Source organism: Plectropomus leopardus, chromosome 19, assembly GCF_026936395.1.
Source record: "Plectropomus leopardus strain MGB_pleo_1.0 chromosome 19, ASM2693639v1, whole genome shotgun sequence".
Taxonomy (NCBI): Eukaryota; Metazoa; Chordata; class Actinopteri; order Perciformes; family Serranidae; genus Plectropomus; species Plectropomus leopardus.
The window spans coordinates 5,019,440-5,037,919 of NC_142194.1; the positions used below are offsets into that span (position 1 = coordinate 5,019,440).

General features: G+C 38.7%; 1 protein-coding gene across 1 annotated transcript; it reads left to right on the top strand.

Moving 5' to 3' along the window:
• The first annotated feature begins 544 nt into the window (after positions 1–544).
• Positions 545–17,269, top strand: LOC121959013 (ATP-dependent RNA helicase DHX8). Its single transcript, XM_088070552.1, has 23 exons — positions 545–712; positions 1,019–1,104; positions 1,219–1,291; positions 2,502–2,593; positions 4,066–4,172; positions 4,374–4,808; positions 5,440–5,584; positions 5,950–6,156; positions 6,680–6,767; positions 6,928–7,025; positions 7,993–8,140; positions 9,320–9,501; positions 9,957–10,151; positions 10,918–11,103; positions 11,191–11,401; positions 11,503–11,684; positions 12,252–12,392; positions 12,518–12,673; positions 12,925–13,062; positions 13,284–13,412; positions 14,504–14,700; positions 15,051–15,230; positions 16,522–17,269. Exons 1-23 carry the CDS (start codon positions 604–606, stop codon positions 16,739–16,741), a joined length of 3,705 nt encoding a protein of 1,234 aa, XP_087926678.1. The 5' UTR covers positions 545–603; the 3' UTR covers positions 16,742–17,269.
• Positions 17,270–18,480: the final 1,211 nt, after the last annotated feature.

Here is an 18,480-nt window from a genome sequence, read left to right on the forward strand (position 1 = left end):
CTACGTCTAAAATAACTTAAACCCATCAGTGTTAATAAATTCTTCATTGCACTGTAACAAATTATTTAGGAAACAAGGCTGTGCTAGACATAATGTAGCTCTTGCCATGCATCCCAGGGGCTATAGCTGGAGCTGTACACAGACAGAACATAAAACATGGAGCATGAAATGAGTTGAGATGTGAATATTTTTGGACACAGTTGCAGGAGATGTTGCACACAATCATATCTTTGCCCAAATGTGCTTAAAATCTGCATTAAACATTTACAAAGGCAATATACAATTCAGAAGACAAAGACAGCAGGCTTTATTTTCATTTTACTTTGTCATAAAAGGATAAACCTCCGCTTTTATTTTGAAAATACTGATGCGTACTGTATTAATCCTAAATGATCGATTTATATTTTACAGTAAACAACCCACATCTGAAGTCACCAGTGTTGTTGATACTGTACGTTCATTGTTAGTAATTTTATCGCCATCGTGCGGCGAGTTGGGGTAAGACTGGTTACGTACATGACGTAAAGACGGAAGCGGAAGTTGCCCAAATCTAATATGGCTACCGTTGTCTACTTTCTCTGAACAAAACAGGACTCGTGGAGAATGGCAGACGGCGGAGTTGACGAGCTTTCGCAGCTTGAATATCTGTCTTTGGTGTCTAAAGTGTGCACGGAGCTTGACAACCATCTGGGAATAAGTGACAAAGATTTGGGTGAGTGTTTTGTGGCCGAAAGTAGCCGCTCGAGACGGAGAATCCGGGATAGCTAGCTAGCTTTTGCTAACTGGCTCGCTGTTGTTAGCTAGCCTCAGAGTTGTCCGTAAACACTGTAAACTTGTGTGTTTTACGACAAGTTTAAGCACTTAAAGCAACGTTACTTGTTATATTACCTAAACACTGAGAGAAACCATTGGTTTTTATTTCTTTAGTTTTCTGAATACAACAAAGTTCGTGAAAGCTAGCTAACTTGGCTGCTAATGTCCTGTTCAAAAGTAATGTGTTTGTTGTGTTGTTTCGCAGCTGAGTTTGTCATCGACCTTGCCGAAAAACAACCGACATTTGATGGATTCAAAGGTCTTTTGCTCCAAAATGGAGCAGAATTCACAGTAAGTTTAACGATAAGCACTTAATTAACAGTCTTAAAGTGATGTAGCGAGCTAACGTAAACAGCTAGCTAATTTTACTTGGTAAATAATATGTTTTCTTATTTTTTATTGTAGGATTCTCTCATCAGTAATTTGCTCAGACTCATTCAGACAATGCGACCTCCATCCAAAGCGTCTACGAGTAAAGGTAAGTTCATTAATAATAATAATGATAGATTTTATTTGTACTTTTCATTTGGAACAAATTTCAAAGTGCTACATGGTAAGATTATAATAACAATACTACTCCAATTGCTATTACTACTACTAATAATAATAGTATTGAGTATAAATGTACTGTAGTTAAATATATCAGTCAACTTTAAATAAATCTTGACTTCACAAAAGAAACGTTTTAATCATGTTATGTTGGCTACTATTGAAAATATCATGTAATATTCACAGTAAATAATTTCTCTGCTACACAGGGGAACATTTTAATTTCATATTTTAACTAGTAAACATGTGATTGGGTACTGTTTTGTTTGAACATGGTTTAAACGGTGGACTTGTGCTAAGAAAGTTCCAAAGTATTTATAAGCAAGCTAAACATCCTACTGTGCTAAAACTCAAATTTGAGATGTCATAGGGAGAATAAAATGATTTATTTTTCATTAATTTATTTCATTTCTTTGGTGGTGTTATTTGGGGTCATCCTTTGGTTGATTTAAAATAGGCAAAAATAAGACTTGGGCTTCAGCCTGTTCCTTTTTTCAGTTACTGATTGAAAAAATGTGTGAAAAAAGCTGTTTTGTATGATGCATGTAACCAAAATAAAAAGATTTATTCATTCATTCATAAGGTGTTAAGTATGGAGCTGCTCCATAGACAAAGAACAGTGAAAGAGGTTCTTGATGGCACTGCGAGCAGCCAGGGGAATATTCAGTGTATTTGTATGTTTTGTTTCTGGACTGAACACTGCCATAAAATAATGCTCAGTTGGGTACAAAAAAGAAAACAAACATTCTGTGGGTCCACAAAATCAGGCATCCATTCATTGTCTATGGAGCAGCTGGAGACGTTATACCCTATGACATCAAAAATTCAAGACTTCCTCTTCAAGTTTCTGACCTTGAAAGAGTAGCTCATGTTGACAAATATTGATTCGACTTTTTTAGGCAATGGGAATAACATAATGGAATTCCCAATGTAGTTTCTGTTCCCCTATAAGAGCCAAAAAGCACCTTTTACCTTGAGACATTTTCAGTCAAATTACTGTGTGTCCTTTACTGTATGTTTTCCGTATTGCTGTGTAACTGCTTCATACCTGTAGTTTCCTCGTACAGTGTCACATAGTGGGATTTCTATAAAAATCTTCCTTGGGAATAATTAAAATGATGATCAACTGTCTGTTTCAGCCTCAGAGGCTTTGGTCAAGCCGAAGACAGAAAAGGAAAGGTTGAAAGAGCTGTTTCCTGCGCTGTGTCGACCAAATGATCCAGCACCAAAGGTGCGTGACTTAAACACATTATCTGGTAGTATGTGTTTGTAATTCCACTATCAATGTAAAAAATGATCTTTACACATGGACTCACCCAAAACAGAGACTTAAAGATACAACATGTAACGCGTCTGCTTTGATATGTTGAAAAATCACTCGAGCAGTGATATTTGTTTTGTGAGTTGTGTATTTTCATTTTCCCAAACTTATCCGTCTGTGTTCAAACTCAGAGAATTTGGGGATTTTATCAAGGACAGGATCTGAATTTGGCTGTCAGCGATGTCATATCCAACTTTGTGTGTACACACCGTGGTTTTAGCTGTCTGCGGGGAAACTGTCATAAATTTAATTTTTATCCAGTTTTAAGCCAGATTTCTACAATACACTTATTAGATCCTGGTTGTACAGAACAATAGGTATGGACCAAATTAAGGATTTTAGTCACTTGATGTTTGGATCTTAAGATTTCAGAGAAACAAGCTGAGCAAATGTTAGTGGCAACACAACAGCAGCCCCTGCCATGCTTAACAGCATTAGAGAAACTTTTATTGAATATTTTAAATCTCACAGTTTCTTCGCAAAAGAACTGTGCGGATAATTCAGTTCTTGGTAAAAAACCTCCTGAGCAGTGAAAACTGAAGGAAATCAAACCAAGAGAAACTGACTGCAACGACAGCATCTTTTGTTATTATTTCTATTGAGAGATTTCCCAGCGGCAGAAAATTAGATATTGCACATTTATACATAAAAATGAGACCACCGATATCATTTGTGATTTCTCTTATTGTGTTTATTCTTTATGAACTCCTGTGAGTTTGCATGTCGCATCTCTGCACATCCAGCACAAGCAAAGCTTTCTCATGTGAGAAGTTGAACTTGACTCTTCTCCTCATAATCACTTTGTCATTTTAACTACTGCTGCCTGGGGTTAAATGGGACGAGAGGGCTTAATGTGATTGTTCATGATTGGTGCCGACTCAAAACACTCCCACTGACAATCTGTGATAAGTGATTCCTTAACAGGCGGGTGGGATGCCTGCATTTTAAACACGGATTACACGGTTTACCACCAATGCGCTCTTGATTGCACTTTGTGTTGTTTGCCTCAATTAGATGAAAAAGATTAATGTCCTGTATGCTCGTGTCTGCGGTGATCTATAAGTCAAACAAATGATCTATGAACTGTATATAAGATAACAGAAACAACTTTGGACGTCACTCTCACAAAGCCAAGAAAGCTAAAAATATCTGGTAAATTGTTTTTAAAATAGTTTTTAACAAGATTCTTTACAATGAAATGGGAGTCATGTGCAGTATGTTGAGGCTCTCAGCATTGCTGTGGTGGTTAAAATTTTATATTAAAATCTGCTTTTGTGAACAATATCAAAAAATAATTTGATGTGAAAACTAAACATGATATTACCTTGTGAAAGTTGAATAATTCTGTGGTGATAATTGTTTTATTTGACTGACTCTCTCAGAGGCTACTAGATGAAGATGACGTAAAAGTAGCAGCTGATGCCATGAAGGAGCTGGAGATGTTTATGCCCAGTGTCAGTGGAACAGATACCAAGAGCAGCAAGAGCAGGTGAGACCAATTTTTGTTTGCAGTCTTAAAATAGAAAGTTAACATGTGAATGTTGTTGCTTTGTTAAATATAGGAAACAAAAATGCCACCACCAGCAAACATATGTACTTCTACCATGAAATTTATTGTGTGAATTCACCTTTTCTTCGTAACATGTCATCAGTGGCTCATGGTTTTTACTTCATCACACTTTTTACGCAGTGATTCTCGCCGGTCAGAAAAGAGCAGACGCCACAGCAGAAGTCGCAGCAGAAGCAGAGAAAAAGACAGACACAGAGATCGAGACAGAGACAGAGACAGAGATCGGGAAAAGGACAGGAAGAGACGACATCGCTCTCGCTCCAGGTCCAGATCTCGCTCCAGAGACAGAGATCGGCACAGAGATAGAGACGGAGATCGAGATAGAGATAGAGATAGAGACAGAGACAGAGATCGAGGCAAAAGAAGAGACAAATCTTCTCGCTGGTCCGAGCGCTCACCGAGCCCCAGAAAAGACCAAGACAGAGATTCTGACCGCTGGAAAGACAAACATGTGGACCGCCCGCCGCCAGAGGAACCTTCTGTTGGTGACATCTACAACGGCAAAGTCACCAGTATCATGCAGTTTGGATGCTTTGTGCAGCTGGAAGGATTAAGGTCAGTATGAAAGGAAAACTTGGGTATTTTTCAAGCTAGAACTTTTTGTGTGGAAGTAGTTTCCACAACAGATTTGCACAAAACTTAAGTGAAACACAGTTGTAAGATGACTGCTTTTCCACTGAGTGATGTTCTGCGACTTCTCTTGCGATAACAAGCATGGCGAAGGAGCGCAAATTACCAAAAAGAAAATGCATTTTTTTATTGTTATTCTGCCAGTAAAGTTGTCCATTCGATGATGGATGTATAGATATTTATTTCAAACATGTAAAACAAACAGAAAAAGATAAAAAATTAAACAAAATGGCTACAACAGAAATGGATCATAACCTATATAAAAAACCCAATAAATAGATTCTAATAATTTACAAGAAATTGCATCTTACATGTTTGAAGTAGGAGGATGCGTTATTTCATTATTTCCTTCCCCTTCTCAGCTTATCAGTAAAATATTTTTTGAACTTCATCTCTAACATATATACATACACTTACATAATTAAAAACTCAGGATTACACACATATCAATATACATGTACATATAAACATACATGTACATATATTTGTTGCACTGAATTTACACATACACACATATTCATATATACTAAACATGTTGTATGTCGTATGTGTGCAGGAAACGATGGGAGGGTCTGGTCCACATTTCCGAGCTGCGTAGAGAAGGCAGAGTGGCCAATGTGGCCGATGTCGTCAGCAAAGGTCAAAGAGTCAAAATCAAGGTGCTGTCATTCACCGGCTCCAAGACCAGCCTCAGTATGAAGGTGAGAAGAGCAAACAGCAACTTTCTGAACTGTTTTCTGTGAAGTTTATCAGAAGTAGAACAGAGTAATTGAAATCTGACAGTGACCCAGGTTGGAAAATTGAGATCTTGATTGCTGCATTAGTGCTTAATTGATTTAAAATTGTGTGTGTGATTAATTGAATCTGATATTCCCTCAATACCAGAACAGGTAATTGTTTGAGCCAGTGAGTCATTATCAACTAAATTAGTAATTAAGCTGCTCTGAATTTCTCCTGAGATATTCAGAGAGTATGTACTGTTTTATTGTCCTGGGATCTTCTCTCAGGTTATCTCTTGAATTTTCAGCATGTAAAAGGTTTAAATTTTCCTTCTTTTCTCTGCCAGGATGTGGATCAGGAGACTGGAGAAGACTTGAACCCCAACAGGAGGAGAAACGTTGGCCCAGACGGAGGGGAGGAGATCTCCATGAGGAACCCCGACCGGCCGAGCAACCTGAACCTGGGCCACGCCCCCGAGCTGGAGCAGGACGACACGCTGGAGCGCAAGAGGCTCACCAAAATTTCCGACCCAGAGAAGTGGGAGATAAAACAGGTGAGTCTGCACAGTGTATTTCTGCACATTAAGGCCACATAAATCTTTGAGGAAAAACTCTGAATTGTTTTGTGAGCTTCTCTTAATCACTTGTGATTTATTTTTTTATTTAAAAAGGAGACAGCTTATTAATGAACATCAGCGTAAAATACAAATGTAAATATGTGAGAGTCAGCAGGACTGTTAATTTACATCAGTAGTGTTTACAGGAGTTACTATTTATTTATTTACTTAATGTTTATTTTTTCCTAGTTTATCTTCCTCGTTTTTATGTAAATAATGTAAAAGCGGAGATGTTTGGTTTTTGGTATGTCGGTCACTGCAGATATGTTTAGTTAATTAGAGTAGATTTAAATAAATAAGGAAGCTGGTTAATTAAAATTCAAGAAGAAAAGGTTGAATTAAGTAAGTTTGCAACTCTCTTCACTCTGTCTGCTTGTTTGTATAATCATTTCTCTATTTTATTTTTTACATGTTCAAAATAAATCATATAAAAATCAAAATACTCTTTGTCTGCCCTCAGATGATTGCTGCCAACGTCCTTTCCAAAGAAGAGTTCCCTGATTTTGACGACGAGACAGGGATCCTTCCTAAAGTCGATGATGAAGAGGGTAAGAAATTCATTGCTTAAAGTATTAAAAATGTTTAAAAAATTAAGGCCAACCTTACTGCGAATTTATACAACTGGGTATAGCATGTTAGCATTGTCACTGCGAGTATTTTAATATGCTGGTGCTGCTGCTCATTGATCTTGTTCACTCGTTCATTCAGATGAAGATTTGGAAATTGAGCTGGTTGAAGAGGAGCCCCCATTCCTGAGGGGACACACCAAACAGAGCATGGACATGAGCCCCGTCAAGATTGTAAAGGTATGATACATATGCCTGAACATGTTATCACAAAGTTTGCTAAATACGCAGAGGAGTACTGTGTCTGACAAGGAAAAAACATTTCCAGTAGGAGAAACGTCGTGCAGCTTTCGTGTGTCGTGATGTCGTGTGTTGCCCTTTGAGGCTAGTTATTATTTGTGACGTCGGACTTAAAAGATCAAATTGAAATCGAATTGAATTTACTATTTGCACAGGCCTTTGGGGCATGCTTTGTGATTGGACAACAATAAACTTTGATTTGATTAATGTGTAAAGCACTTCGGGTTGCCTTTGGGTATGAAATGTGCTTTCTAAATACATTTGCGTGACCTCGCCTAAATAGCCTCAGAGATCTGTTGCTTTTTTATGATTGTAAAAGCCTAAATTCAAATGTAAAAAAAAGGATGCATAGCTTTTTATGTCTGCTCTTCATTCCACTTTTCTTCCCACTTAAAAAACAAATTCACTCATATGGTTATTCTTTTTCTTTTGTATTTGTTTTGGGGGTTTGTGTTTCTTTGTTTCTGTATTTTTATTTTTTATTTTTTGTCTGATATCTGTATTGAATTTTCAACGATAAGAGCAAAATACAATGAATGTTACGGATGCCAAATAGAATTTACTCCTAGCTTCCCACCCACCCTCAACCTCTGGCACAAAAACTAAAACTGTTTTGGGCTCTTGCAGCACGTTTGACCTTGTCAGCCTCTGCAGAGGAGAGACTACAGTTTAGAATCGATTTTAATAGTCTGAAATGTCATCTGATCCGTTGGTGTCAACTGATGATTTAAGCGAGGATGCCGAAATATGTAGTAGAACAATTCTTGTCTGGAAAAATAATTTGTTTGTCTAACTGACTGAGGAGCCGTTCAGCATGTTTTTCGGTGGGTGTGCATATGTTCAGAGCATCTATAGTCTATAAAATATACAGTTAAGCAGCGTGGCCCTGTGTTTCCTCTGCCTGTAGAATCCAGATGGCTCTCTGTCTCAAGCAGCCATGATGCAAAGCGCTCTGGCGAAGGAGAGACGGGAGCTGAAGCAGGCTGCACGAGAGGCAGAGATGGACTCCATCCCCATGGGGCTGAATAAACACTGGGTCGACCCGCTGCCAGACGGTAAGAAATCCATTAGATGTGCTCATTAAGTAATTTCTAAGTCACAGATGTTGACGGTGAAGTACAATTTATCAAATCCCTGTGTATGCAATAAAAAACATCTGCCAGCTTGAAATTTGCATACTGATCATCTTATCCTCCATCTTCAGATTTGATTTGAATATATATTTGAGTTTTATCTGTTCTTTTGGCAGCAAAACTTTAAATATCTGAATCCATTTTGGAGCACAATCTGCGTGTTTGCTCGTCGTTATCAAAAATGCAGCCAAGTTTGAGTCAGACACGAAACTCGCTCCATGATGGCAGGCTGCCCCCTCAGGCTTGCCAGTGCTGGAGATGCTAATCTGGCTTCCTGCAGCCTCCGTATCTGTCCGGATGAAAAAATCTTACTGCGGTTCAGTGTTCTTGTATCCTCTCCATGGCCCCAGGTGGTCCAGGCAGTTTCCAAAAGTGGGCATTATCCTGCTAGAACCGTGCAGATCTGACAGTGATGTAGCTACTGATGTGATGAGATTTTGCAGAATTTCCAAAGCATGATGCAGCATGGCTCTTCTTAACTCAGCGGTGTCTTTTGGGGGGTTTTCTGTCATTAAAAGTTGTGTATAGTACCTGAGGACTCGGTACTTTTTTGGTATCACCTTAAGGTCAAGGTTCCAGGCGAATTAGCTTTAACATTGAGTTGAAACGCTGCAGAATTTCTTAAGATTTCACACAAACGTCCACTTGGACTCAACAATAAACTGATTGTATTGTAAAGGTCAAAGGTCAGAGGCACATGTTCCTCATGAACATTGAATATCTCAAGAAGGCTGTGAAGGAATTTCCTGAAATTTGGCACAAATGTCTTGGACTCGGGGATGAACTAATAGGAATTTGGGGGTCAAAGATCAAGGACACCATGATCTCAGAAAACATGTTTTTGGCTATTGCTCATGAATTCATGATAAGACTCTAGACTCAGCTTTGTGCAGCGTTGTTATGGCAATCAGTTTTAAATCCTGCCTACACTGAGGCTGCACTATCCACAGTGGAAAATGAGATGGAGAAAAGCAAAAAAAGAGAGTTGAGTCGTTGGAGCTGAACCGTGCAGTGGGAATGTGCCATTAATTGAAGTGTTGAACACAGTTTTTCTAAATTTTAAAGCACGCTTCTGCTTCTTCTTCTTCTCCTCTTTTACAGTTGATGGTAGGCAGATTGCCGCTAACATGAGAGGTATTGGCATGATGCCCAACGACATCCCAGAGTGGAAGAAGCACGCTTTTGGTGGCAACAAGGCCTCTTATGGAAAGAAGACGCAGCTCTCCATCCTGGAGCAGAGGGAGAGTCTGCCCATCTACAAGCTGAAGGAGCAGCTCATTCAGGTCCGTCACAGTTTGGAAACAAAAAATCCAAAGGGGGACCGTTCACAGATTTTGGTTTAATGCTTCACATGGGGGTTTATAATTAATTCTGATTGGGTTCTGTTGGAAATGTAATTATCCTTTTAACAAGCAGATGTTGATGCTTAAAGCACATTTATGCTTTGAGACGTGCTGAATGGAAACATCTGCGAAATGCAAATCACCAGATTTCTTCAATTTTGTTTAATTTTCTCTGGTGCTGTAAGTATGATTTCAGATGTCCCCTGCAGAAATGTGGCTAAAGAAATAATACAGTACCAATGCTGCAGCGCAGGGAGATGCATCATCTCTAATTTCATTACTTTTTAACGGATGTTAGCTTTGTTCTGTTGCTCATAAAGATAAAATGCAAAAGAGGGAATGGCTGCAAGTTAAGTGCCAGTTAATAACATTTGCTCTCCGTTAATCCCTCACAGGCTGTTCATGACAACCAGATCCTGATTGTGATTGGAGAGACGGGCTCCGGTAAGACCACACAGATCACTCAGTATTTGGCGGAGGCAGGTTACACCACCAGGGGGAAGATCGGCTGTACGCAGCCCCGTCGTGTGGCCGCCATGTCAGTGGCCAAGAGAGTCTCTGAGGAGTACGGTTGCTGTCTCGGGCAAGAGGTGAGTTCTTCATCATGTATTGATTTCCTATTGGATGATGATTATAGCGCTGAAGGCAATTGAAGAAAATTGCTTAACGGAAATTCTGTGTACTGCTCAATCAATGTGTCGTGTAAACTGGCATTGTGCGGATCCTATGAGAACGGTGAACATTACGACGAGTAGGAGGACAACAATAACAACAATGGCGAGCAGCGTCACTCAAAGTAACAGTCCCACTTCATCATCTGTGCAGACAAAGCTGTCGGTTCTCACGCATGTGTTTACCATCGTCCTCTTGTTTGTTTGCTCTGTAGACGAACGCCTTAATGCTCCTGCAGTCATATTTGGACACAGTATGAATCAATCTTACCTAATATGAAAATGACTGACTTCTTTGCCCAGAGGCGAACCATTGAGCTGCTCCAACGCGTCTTTTTGGAAACTTAATAACATTGATCAATACAGACAGATCAGAAACTAATTGTCTTCTGTGATAATTTATCTTTTTTTCTAATTAAAAGTTTAATTAAAAGTTGAAAAGTGTTCAACTTTTTGGTAAAATATTGCCAAACTGTAGGGAGGGGAGGAACACCACAAAGACAGACTGTCTTCAGATGGGAAAAAAATGATTTTTGGGGGACGTGGCCTCATGAGAGTAACACCAGTGATTGTCCAGTCAGTAACAATTTGTTTGGACGAGAGCATGTCGACCAGCTTACTTTATGTTTTGGAAAATACTTGGTTTTATCACTAGAGGGCTTATATGAATATCGTTTTGCTCCAGGTGGGTTACACCATCCGTTTCGAGGACTGCACCAGCCCTGAGACGGTGATCAAGTACATGACAGACGGTATGCTGCTGAGAGAGTGTCTGATCGACTCTGAACTGGGACAGTACGCCATCATCATGTTGGATGAAGCTCACGAGAGGACGATCCACACTGATGTCCTCTTTGGTCTACTCAAGAAGGTGAGCAACATGAGTAGAGGTTTTTCATACTTTCAGTTGAACTAAGTTGGTTTTTCAGGAAAGTAAAATTATTTTCGTTTCTCTCAGACTGTACAGAAACGCACAGACATGAAGCTGATTGTGACATCAGCCACACTCGATGCCGTGAAGTTCTCCCAGTATTTCTACGAAGCGCCCATCTTCACCATCCCGGGAAGGACGTATCCGGTGGAGGTTCTCTACACCAAAGAGCCGGAGACGGACTACCTGGACGCCAGCCTCATCACAGTCATGCAGATCCATCTGACTGAACCTCCTGGTACGATTTTACCGTCTTTAAAACACACAGATGTTCCTTTCACCCGTAGATTTAAACATAAGTCCACCTTAAAATCTGTTTCTCTCTTCTTCTCTGTCCAGGTGACATCCTGGTGTTTCTGACTGGACAGGAAGAGATCGACACGGCCTGTGAGATCCTGTACGAGAGGATGAAGTCTCTCGGGCCTGATGTTCCCGAACTGATTATTCTGCCAGTTTACTCGGCTCTGCCCAGTGAGATGCAGACCAGGATCTTTGACCCTGCACCCCCAGGCAGCAGAAAGGTGCCTACATTTAACTGAAGTCCTGGAAATATACATATGTAATAAGTTTCTATGGCAATGCTGCACTGTACCAGAATTCATCTTCATTGGTCTCCAGTGGGAATTGTGTCATTTTACAATTGATTTTTTATACACAGAAAGACAAATTGTTATAATAATAGATAAATAATAAGCCTTAAAAATATTCTGCAATATTTAAAGTTGGAGAAAAACAATCCCCCGCCTGAGGAGCAAAGTAATGATAAATAAATAAATTAAATAAAAACTACCGAATAAGATTCATAAATATACAGTAATTGTGCAACTCATTTAAAAAAAGAGAGAAAGAAAAAAGGTCAACTGGTAATACACAAGATCAACATACGAACCTACCCATGCTTACAATTGTTTTTTTGTTTGTTTTCATTTTACAGTCTCATGAAAGCCACTTAAAACACCTACAGGCTATTCTTAAAATATGTGGTTAAGTGTAAAAAGAGGAGACTTAGGTTGAGTTTAATAGGCTCTTGTATTTATTTATTTATTTGGTAAAATGTTGAATCATTTTTAATGTTTTTTTTTCTTTAGGTTGTCATTGCCACAAACATCGCAGAGACGTCTCTGACCATCGATGGAATCTATTACGTCGTGGATCCTGGTTTTGTCAAGCAGAAAGTTTACAACTCTAAAACCGGCATCGACCAGCTGGTGGTGACTCCCATCTCACAGGTACAACATTTTTATGATGTACTCGATATTGCGAGAGAACAGCACCAAATGTTTCCTGAACTTTTTGTGATATATATGGAAGCAGTTGGCTACCGTACTGAATTGTTTTAAAATGTCTCTTTCAGGCTCAGGCGAAGCAGAGGGCAGGTCGAGCCGGCAGAACAGGCCCGGGGAAATGTTACCGACTCTACACAGAAAGAGCCTACAGAGACGAGATGCTGACCACCAACGTGCCCGAAATCCAGAGGACCAACTTAGCCAGCACTGTGCTCTCTCTGAAGGTAAACAGTCAGTCAGCATTTTCGGATTATGTCATTCCCATTTTCACTGTGACAGCAGTCAAAATGTGTGCATGTTTCCAGTATTGTGCCACTGAATCAGCTAAATAAAGTAACTGGTTCATTTCGGAGAATTTCCCTCTCTTGTGTTTGCAGTGCAGTATCATTTTATTATTAAAAAATAAAGACCAAAACTTGTTAGCCTTCACGTTAACGTTGTGATACATTTGTATCTTCCTAAATTCCTCCACCAGGCCATGGGCATCAATGACCTCCTGTCCTTTGACTTCATGGACGCTCCTCCCATGGAGACACTGATCACAGCCATGGAGCAGCTCTACACGCTGGGCGCTCTGGATGATGAAGGCTTACTCACACGGCTCGGCAGGAGGGTGAGGAATACTTTCACTCAGTAGTTTTCCCTCCTCTAAGAAGATGAAGAGAATAAATCTATATTAAATCACATTTATGCACTTTGAAGTTTGATTAATCTAATTATGTACCAGTATTTGGTTGCTTAGTTTTTGTGTTATCCCCACCACTTCCTTCTTATCGTCATTTTTCAGAATTGCCCCGCTTATAATCTTTTCCTCTCCTCGTTTCTGTCCTGTAGATGGCCGAGTTTCCTCTGGAGCCCATGCTGTGTAAGATGTTGATCATGTCCGTCCATCTGGGCTGCAGTGAGGAGATGCTCACCATCGTGTCAATGCTGTCTGTGCAGAACGTCTTCTACAGACCAAAGGTACGTCCACCACTAAACGTTAATATGACTAAATAACAACACTTTCTGTGCTGTGTTTTTTTTTATTGCTGGTCATTGTCAAAAAAGTTTTCATTTGCTTTGTGTCTGTGCATAGAGTAATAGACAGTTTTGCCTGTGTGAACACAACTCTCGTGGTTGCAGTAATTTATTTTTGTCTGTTTATGAGACTTTGAGAGGACCCACTCGCCGCGTCGATATAAAGATTCTTATTTTCATATGATTTCTGACATAGTTGCCCCTAAATCCTACACACTGGACCTTCAACGTGTCCTCTGCCTCTTTATTGACTATTTAAGTTGACAGAACTCCGCAGTGTCTCCATTAGGACCAACAAGAAAAATAGTTTTAGCGACAGCATGCCAGTCACATCCAGTTTTATTTTGGCAAATGGAGCAAAAGAGGCAGTAGATATGCAGCCAGAGTTTGAGTCTGTGTTTGTGAAAAGCAGGGAGCCGTGGCTGCAGTTACAGCCTTTATTTAGCATGTTCAGCTGACTTTTACAGGTTTACAGCGGTGGTTTTCTGTTGACATGTTGACCGGAGATGTGAATGAGACGGAGTATGTGAATTTGTCTCATCTTATGCGTCATCAGCGGAGAATGTTCTTTATTTTTTGATAGTTTTTGTTAAAAATATATGAATATATAAAAAGATAAAAAATAATAATAACTTTGTGTTGTTATTTCTCCGTACCGGTGATATCTATGCCTGAATTATGTTTTCAGGTTGTCCATCTGTACGTCCCATTCTCAATGTGATATCTCAAAAACACCTTGAGGGATTTTTTTTTGATTTGTCACAAACATCCACTTGGACTCAACAGTGATCTGATTAGATTTTGGTGGTTGAAGGTCACTTCAACCCAAAAAAACAACTTGTTTTTGGCCATAACGCAAGAATCAATATGCTAGTTATGACATAATTTCACACAAATGTTTAATAGGATAAAACAATGACAGTTTGTGTTTCAAAGGTCAACTGTGTGTGTAATTTCACTGGTTTACGGAGGCATACAACTTTGACAGATCAAGTTTTTCTGAATTGTTTTTCTCTCTTCTGTCTGTGTTAAAGGACAAGCAGGCCTTGGCGGACCAGAAGAAGGCAAAGTTTCACCAGCCTGAGGGAGATCACCTGACGCTGCTGGCGGTCTATAACTCCTGGAAGAACAACAAGTTCTCAAACCCCTGGTGTTACGAGAACTTCATCCAGGCTCGCTCTCTGCGCCGAGCACAGGATATCCGCAAACAGATGCTGGGGATCATGGACAGGTAAGATGTTGCTGAGGTTAAAAGTTTCTGAACACAGGCCAAAAAAATTGAGTATTGAGTCAGGCTGTTGTAGTTTGAAACTATTCAGATTCTGTGTTGGTGGAGTTATAAAGTCATTTTCTTTGACCTTTGAAATGAATATACTCCTGTTAAATTTAGACATTATTTAAAATATCTTTTTTTTTATTGTTTATGTGCACAGAATGCCGAGAGAATGAGTTTATCAACATTTTAACTGTCTTGTTCAATTTCATTTATTGTATGGGTTCATTTTTTAACAACTGAGTGTGTAACTATTTTATTATCCTTAATGTTTCTCATGAACCTCCAACATGCTCTCTTCTCCTCAGACATAAACTGGACGTGGTTTCTTGTGGCAAAGCAACCGTCCGGGTCCAGAAAGCCATCTGCAGCGGTTTCTTCAGGAACGCAGCCAAAAAGGATCCTCAGGAGGGCTACCGCACCCTGATAGACCAGCAAGTTGTTTACATCCACCCCTCCAGTGCTCTGTTCAACCGCCAGCCTGAGTGGTACGACAGCATCTCTGTCCAACCTTTCAGCACAAAAACAAGGAATTAATGTCCTTTTTACGATGGTTAAGAGGACAGTTTTTAAGTGGGGTTGTCTGAGGTACTTAACCGCAGTCAGTGTGTTACACACATAGACGTGAGAGGGCAGACCTTCAGTTTGGAGCAGCAGACAAAACAATATCACTTTAATTATACGCTACATTAAGAATATTTTCAACACTTTACTTTGCTGTCAGAAGGCGATTTCCAACTGAGAAGCTGTTTCCAGCGCTCTCTTTAAAGCCGCAAGACCCCACTGACAAAAACAATGACACACTGATCAAAGCAGCGGTAGACAAGGACGCCGCGGAAAAGGGCGGTGTAACGGCAACGTAAAACAGGGACAATATTTCTAATACGTGCACACTTAAACTGATTATATAAAAACATTTTAGCTAGTTTATTTCATATAAAAAGTCAATAAATGAGGGGATTGTGTCTGCAGAAACTCTAGAGGGCTTTTAATTTGAAATGCATACAGGAAGTGTTGAGTTCAAATTTAATAATTAAAAGTTAGTTCTAAATAATGAAAAAAAACACCTTTTTTATGAGTTAAAACTTAAATCATCTGTTCATAAATATGATAATTAACTATGTAACAATTTAGAATTTCTTTGAGATAATGTGGAAACCTTGTTTGGTTTATCGACCTAAAAAAAGTTTATAATTATGGTAATTAAGTATTTGATTACCATATTTATGAACACACAGTTTTTTGTTGATTTCTCATTTTAAAAAATAAGTTTTTCACATTATTTAAAAGTATTAAATACTGCTAACATCATAATAAACATGTTTAAGTTGATTACTACTTAAAATTAAATTGTTCCAACACATTTTTCCACAGTGTTAAAAAATAATTAATATCTGTCTTTATTTTCTTGTCCATGAGATAATTCACAGGTAAAGACACTAAAGTGAACGGTTTAATGTTGCTGGTATAATGTCAATATGTTCAGAAAAATACCAATTTTCTGCTGAAAACTGCATCTGTCTGAAAAAACCTGCTCAAACCTGTGAACGCCGGCACTAGAGAGACAAAACAAACGAAAAACGCCGCTCACGTGGTCCAGGCCGTAGCTTCTGTGCCTGTGCTGCTTCCTGCTTCTCCAAAATAGGAGCCCCCGTCTGCTTTCTACTAACACACCGACTGTAGATGAGTCCTCATCCAACCCGCTTTAAAACCCAAACTCCCTCTTTAATTTCCAAATGTAAAACCAGCCTCGTGACGTCCCTCCTCTCTCATTTTCAGGGTTGTGTACCACGAGTTGGTCCTGACCACTAAGGAGTACATGCGGGAGGTGACCACCATCGACCCTCGCTGGCTGGTGGAGTTTTCTCCCGCCTTCTTCAAAGTGTCCGACCCGACGCGCCTCAGCAAGCAGAAGAAACAACAGCGGCTCGAGCCTCTCTACAACCGCTACGAGGAGCCGAACGCCTGGAGAATCTCCCGCGCCTTCAGACGCCGCTGAGTCACGTGACGTCACAGAAAGGGAACAAAAATGTTTCGACGGCGGTGATGAAGTCGCTGCGTTCGCTCCAAATTTTAAATTTGTACACATTGTAAATTTTTCCCTGCAGTTTCCGCACAAACTTGTTTGGTGGGAATTTTAGTGTCATTATTTTTAGGAAACCCCGAGATATTTGCTTTCCACCGCACTAAAACAGTAACAAAAAGAAAACTTTGTTTTTTGCTCTTTAAGACAGAAGTTTTAAAAACTATCTTCTGTGAGTAGATTCAAAACTGCGGACTATTTATTTTGATTCTGTAAATTTTAACAGAATAATGTTAAAGGTTAATGCCTGAACAGGGACCTGATGGGATCATAAGAGTCTTATTAGTCGATACTCGTCAGATTACACAGATTGAACAGAGTATGTTTGATAGATTTTGTACTATAACTTTGGACAACTTTCACTTGTCTGTGTATCTGTTGCTCTGCGATTCACACTAGTGGAACCATGAAAATGTGTCCTCATTAAAAGCAACGTTTTCTTAATGCTGTTTGGTTTTGTTTTAAACTTTAAGTAGAAAGAAAGGTATAACAGGTGCAGAAAAATATTAATATTCGGAGAGGGGGATTTTGGTGCTGTGACCGTCCGTTACCCAAAACACACAAAAAGTTAAAAACAAAAAACAAACATTGAACTGGGAACATAAAACTTAAAATAAGATGCAGTGTGTTTAAATATTTCTGTGTTATATTTTGGTATTCTCTAGCCAACATGAAATATTTACATAAAAACAACACTCGTTACACGTGTCTGATCACCTGCTCAAAAAATGGAGGAAAATGAGCATTTGATTGTCATTCAAGTGCCCAAATCCAAAATTGAGCAACATTATGCCATTTATTTCCACTTAAACTGTGTTTAGACGTAGCCATGCTGCATACAGCACATCCACTGTTACTTAAATAAAAGAAGCAAAATATATCAATGTCAAAATACTGTTAGAAGAAAAAAAGTACACCTTTGGGCTGTATAATTTCAACAATGCATTTTATTTGTGTTTTATATATATATATATATATATATATATATATATATATATATATATATATATATATATATATATAAAATGCATAATTTGCTTTTTAACTACTTACTGTAGCTGCCAAATTATTAGTCGTAGAATAAAAAGTAAAATGTAAGCCTCTAAAATATTGTGGAGTGTAAGTCTTGATTAAAATGTAATTGAAATACTTGAGTACACAGTACTTATGTATTGTACTTCAGTTCAGTACTTAAGTGCAGTGGTGGAAGAAGTACTCAGATTTTGTACTTTAGTAAAAATAGCAGTAATACAGTATAAAAATACTTCATTACAAGTAAGAGTCATGCATTTACAATCTTACTGAAGTAAAAGTATAAAAGTATTAGTATCAAAATATACTTAAAGTACCAAAAATAAAAGCTAATTTTAAATCAGATGTAGAATAAAGTGATTTTGATGAAATATCATCATTTTCAGCTCAGATTTGTTTTTTCTCTCACAGAAGCTTTTATCGATTATAATGTGCTCCAAGAGTGTCGGAAAGATGAAAATCCAACAATAATTTCAGTTTCCACACTTCCTGGCTACCATAACTAGTAATTTAAGTGATTTTAAAGAACATGTCAGGTTTGGGAGGCATGCTTTCTTTAAATATAAATAATAAACATTAGCCAAATACATTTAAATTAATAATAAAAACATAAAATTAATAAG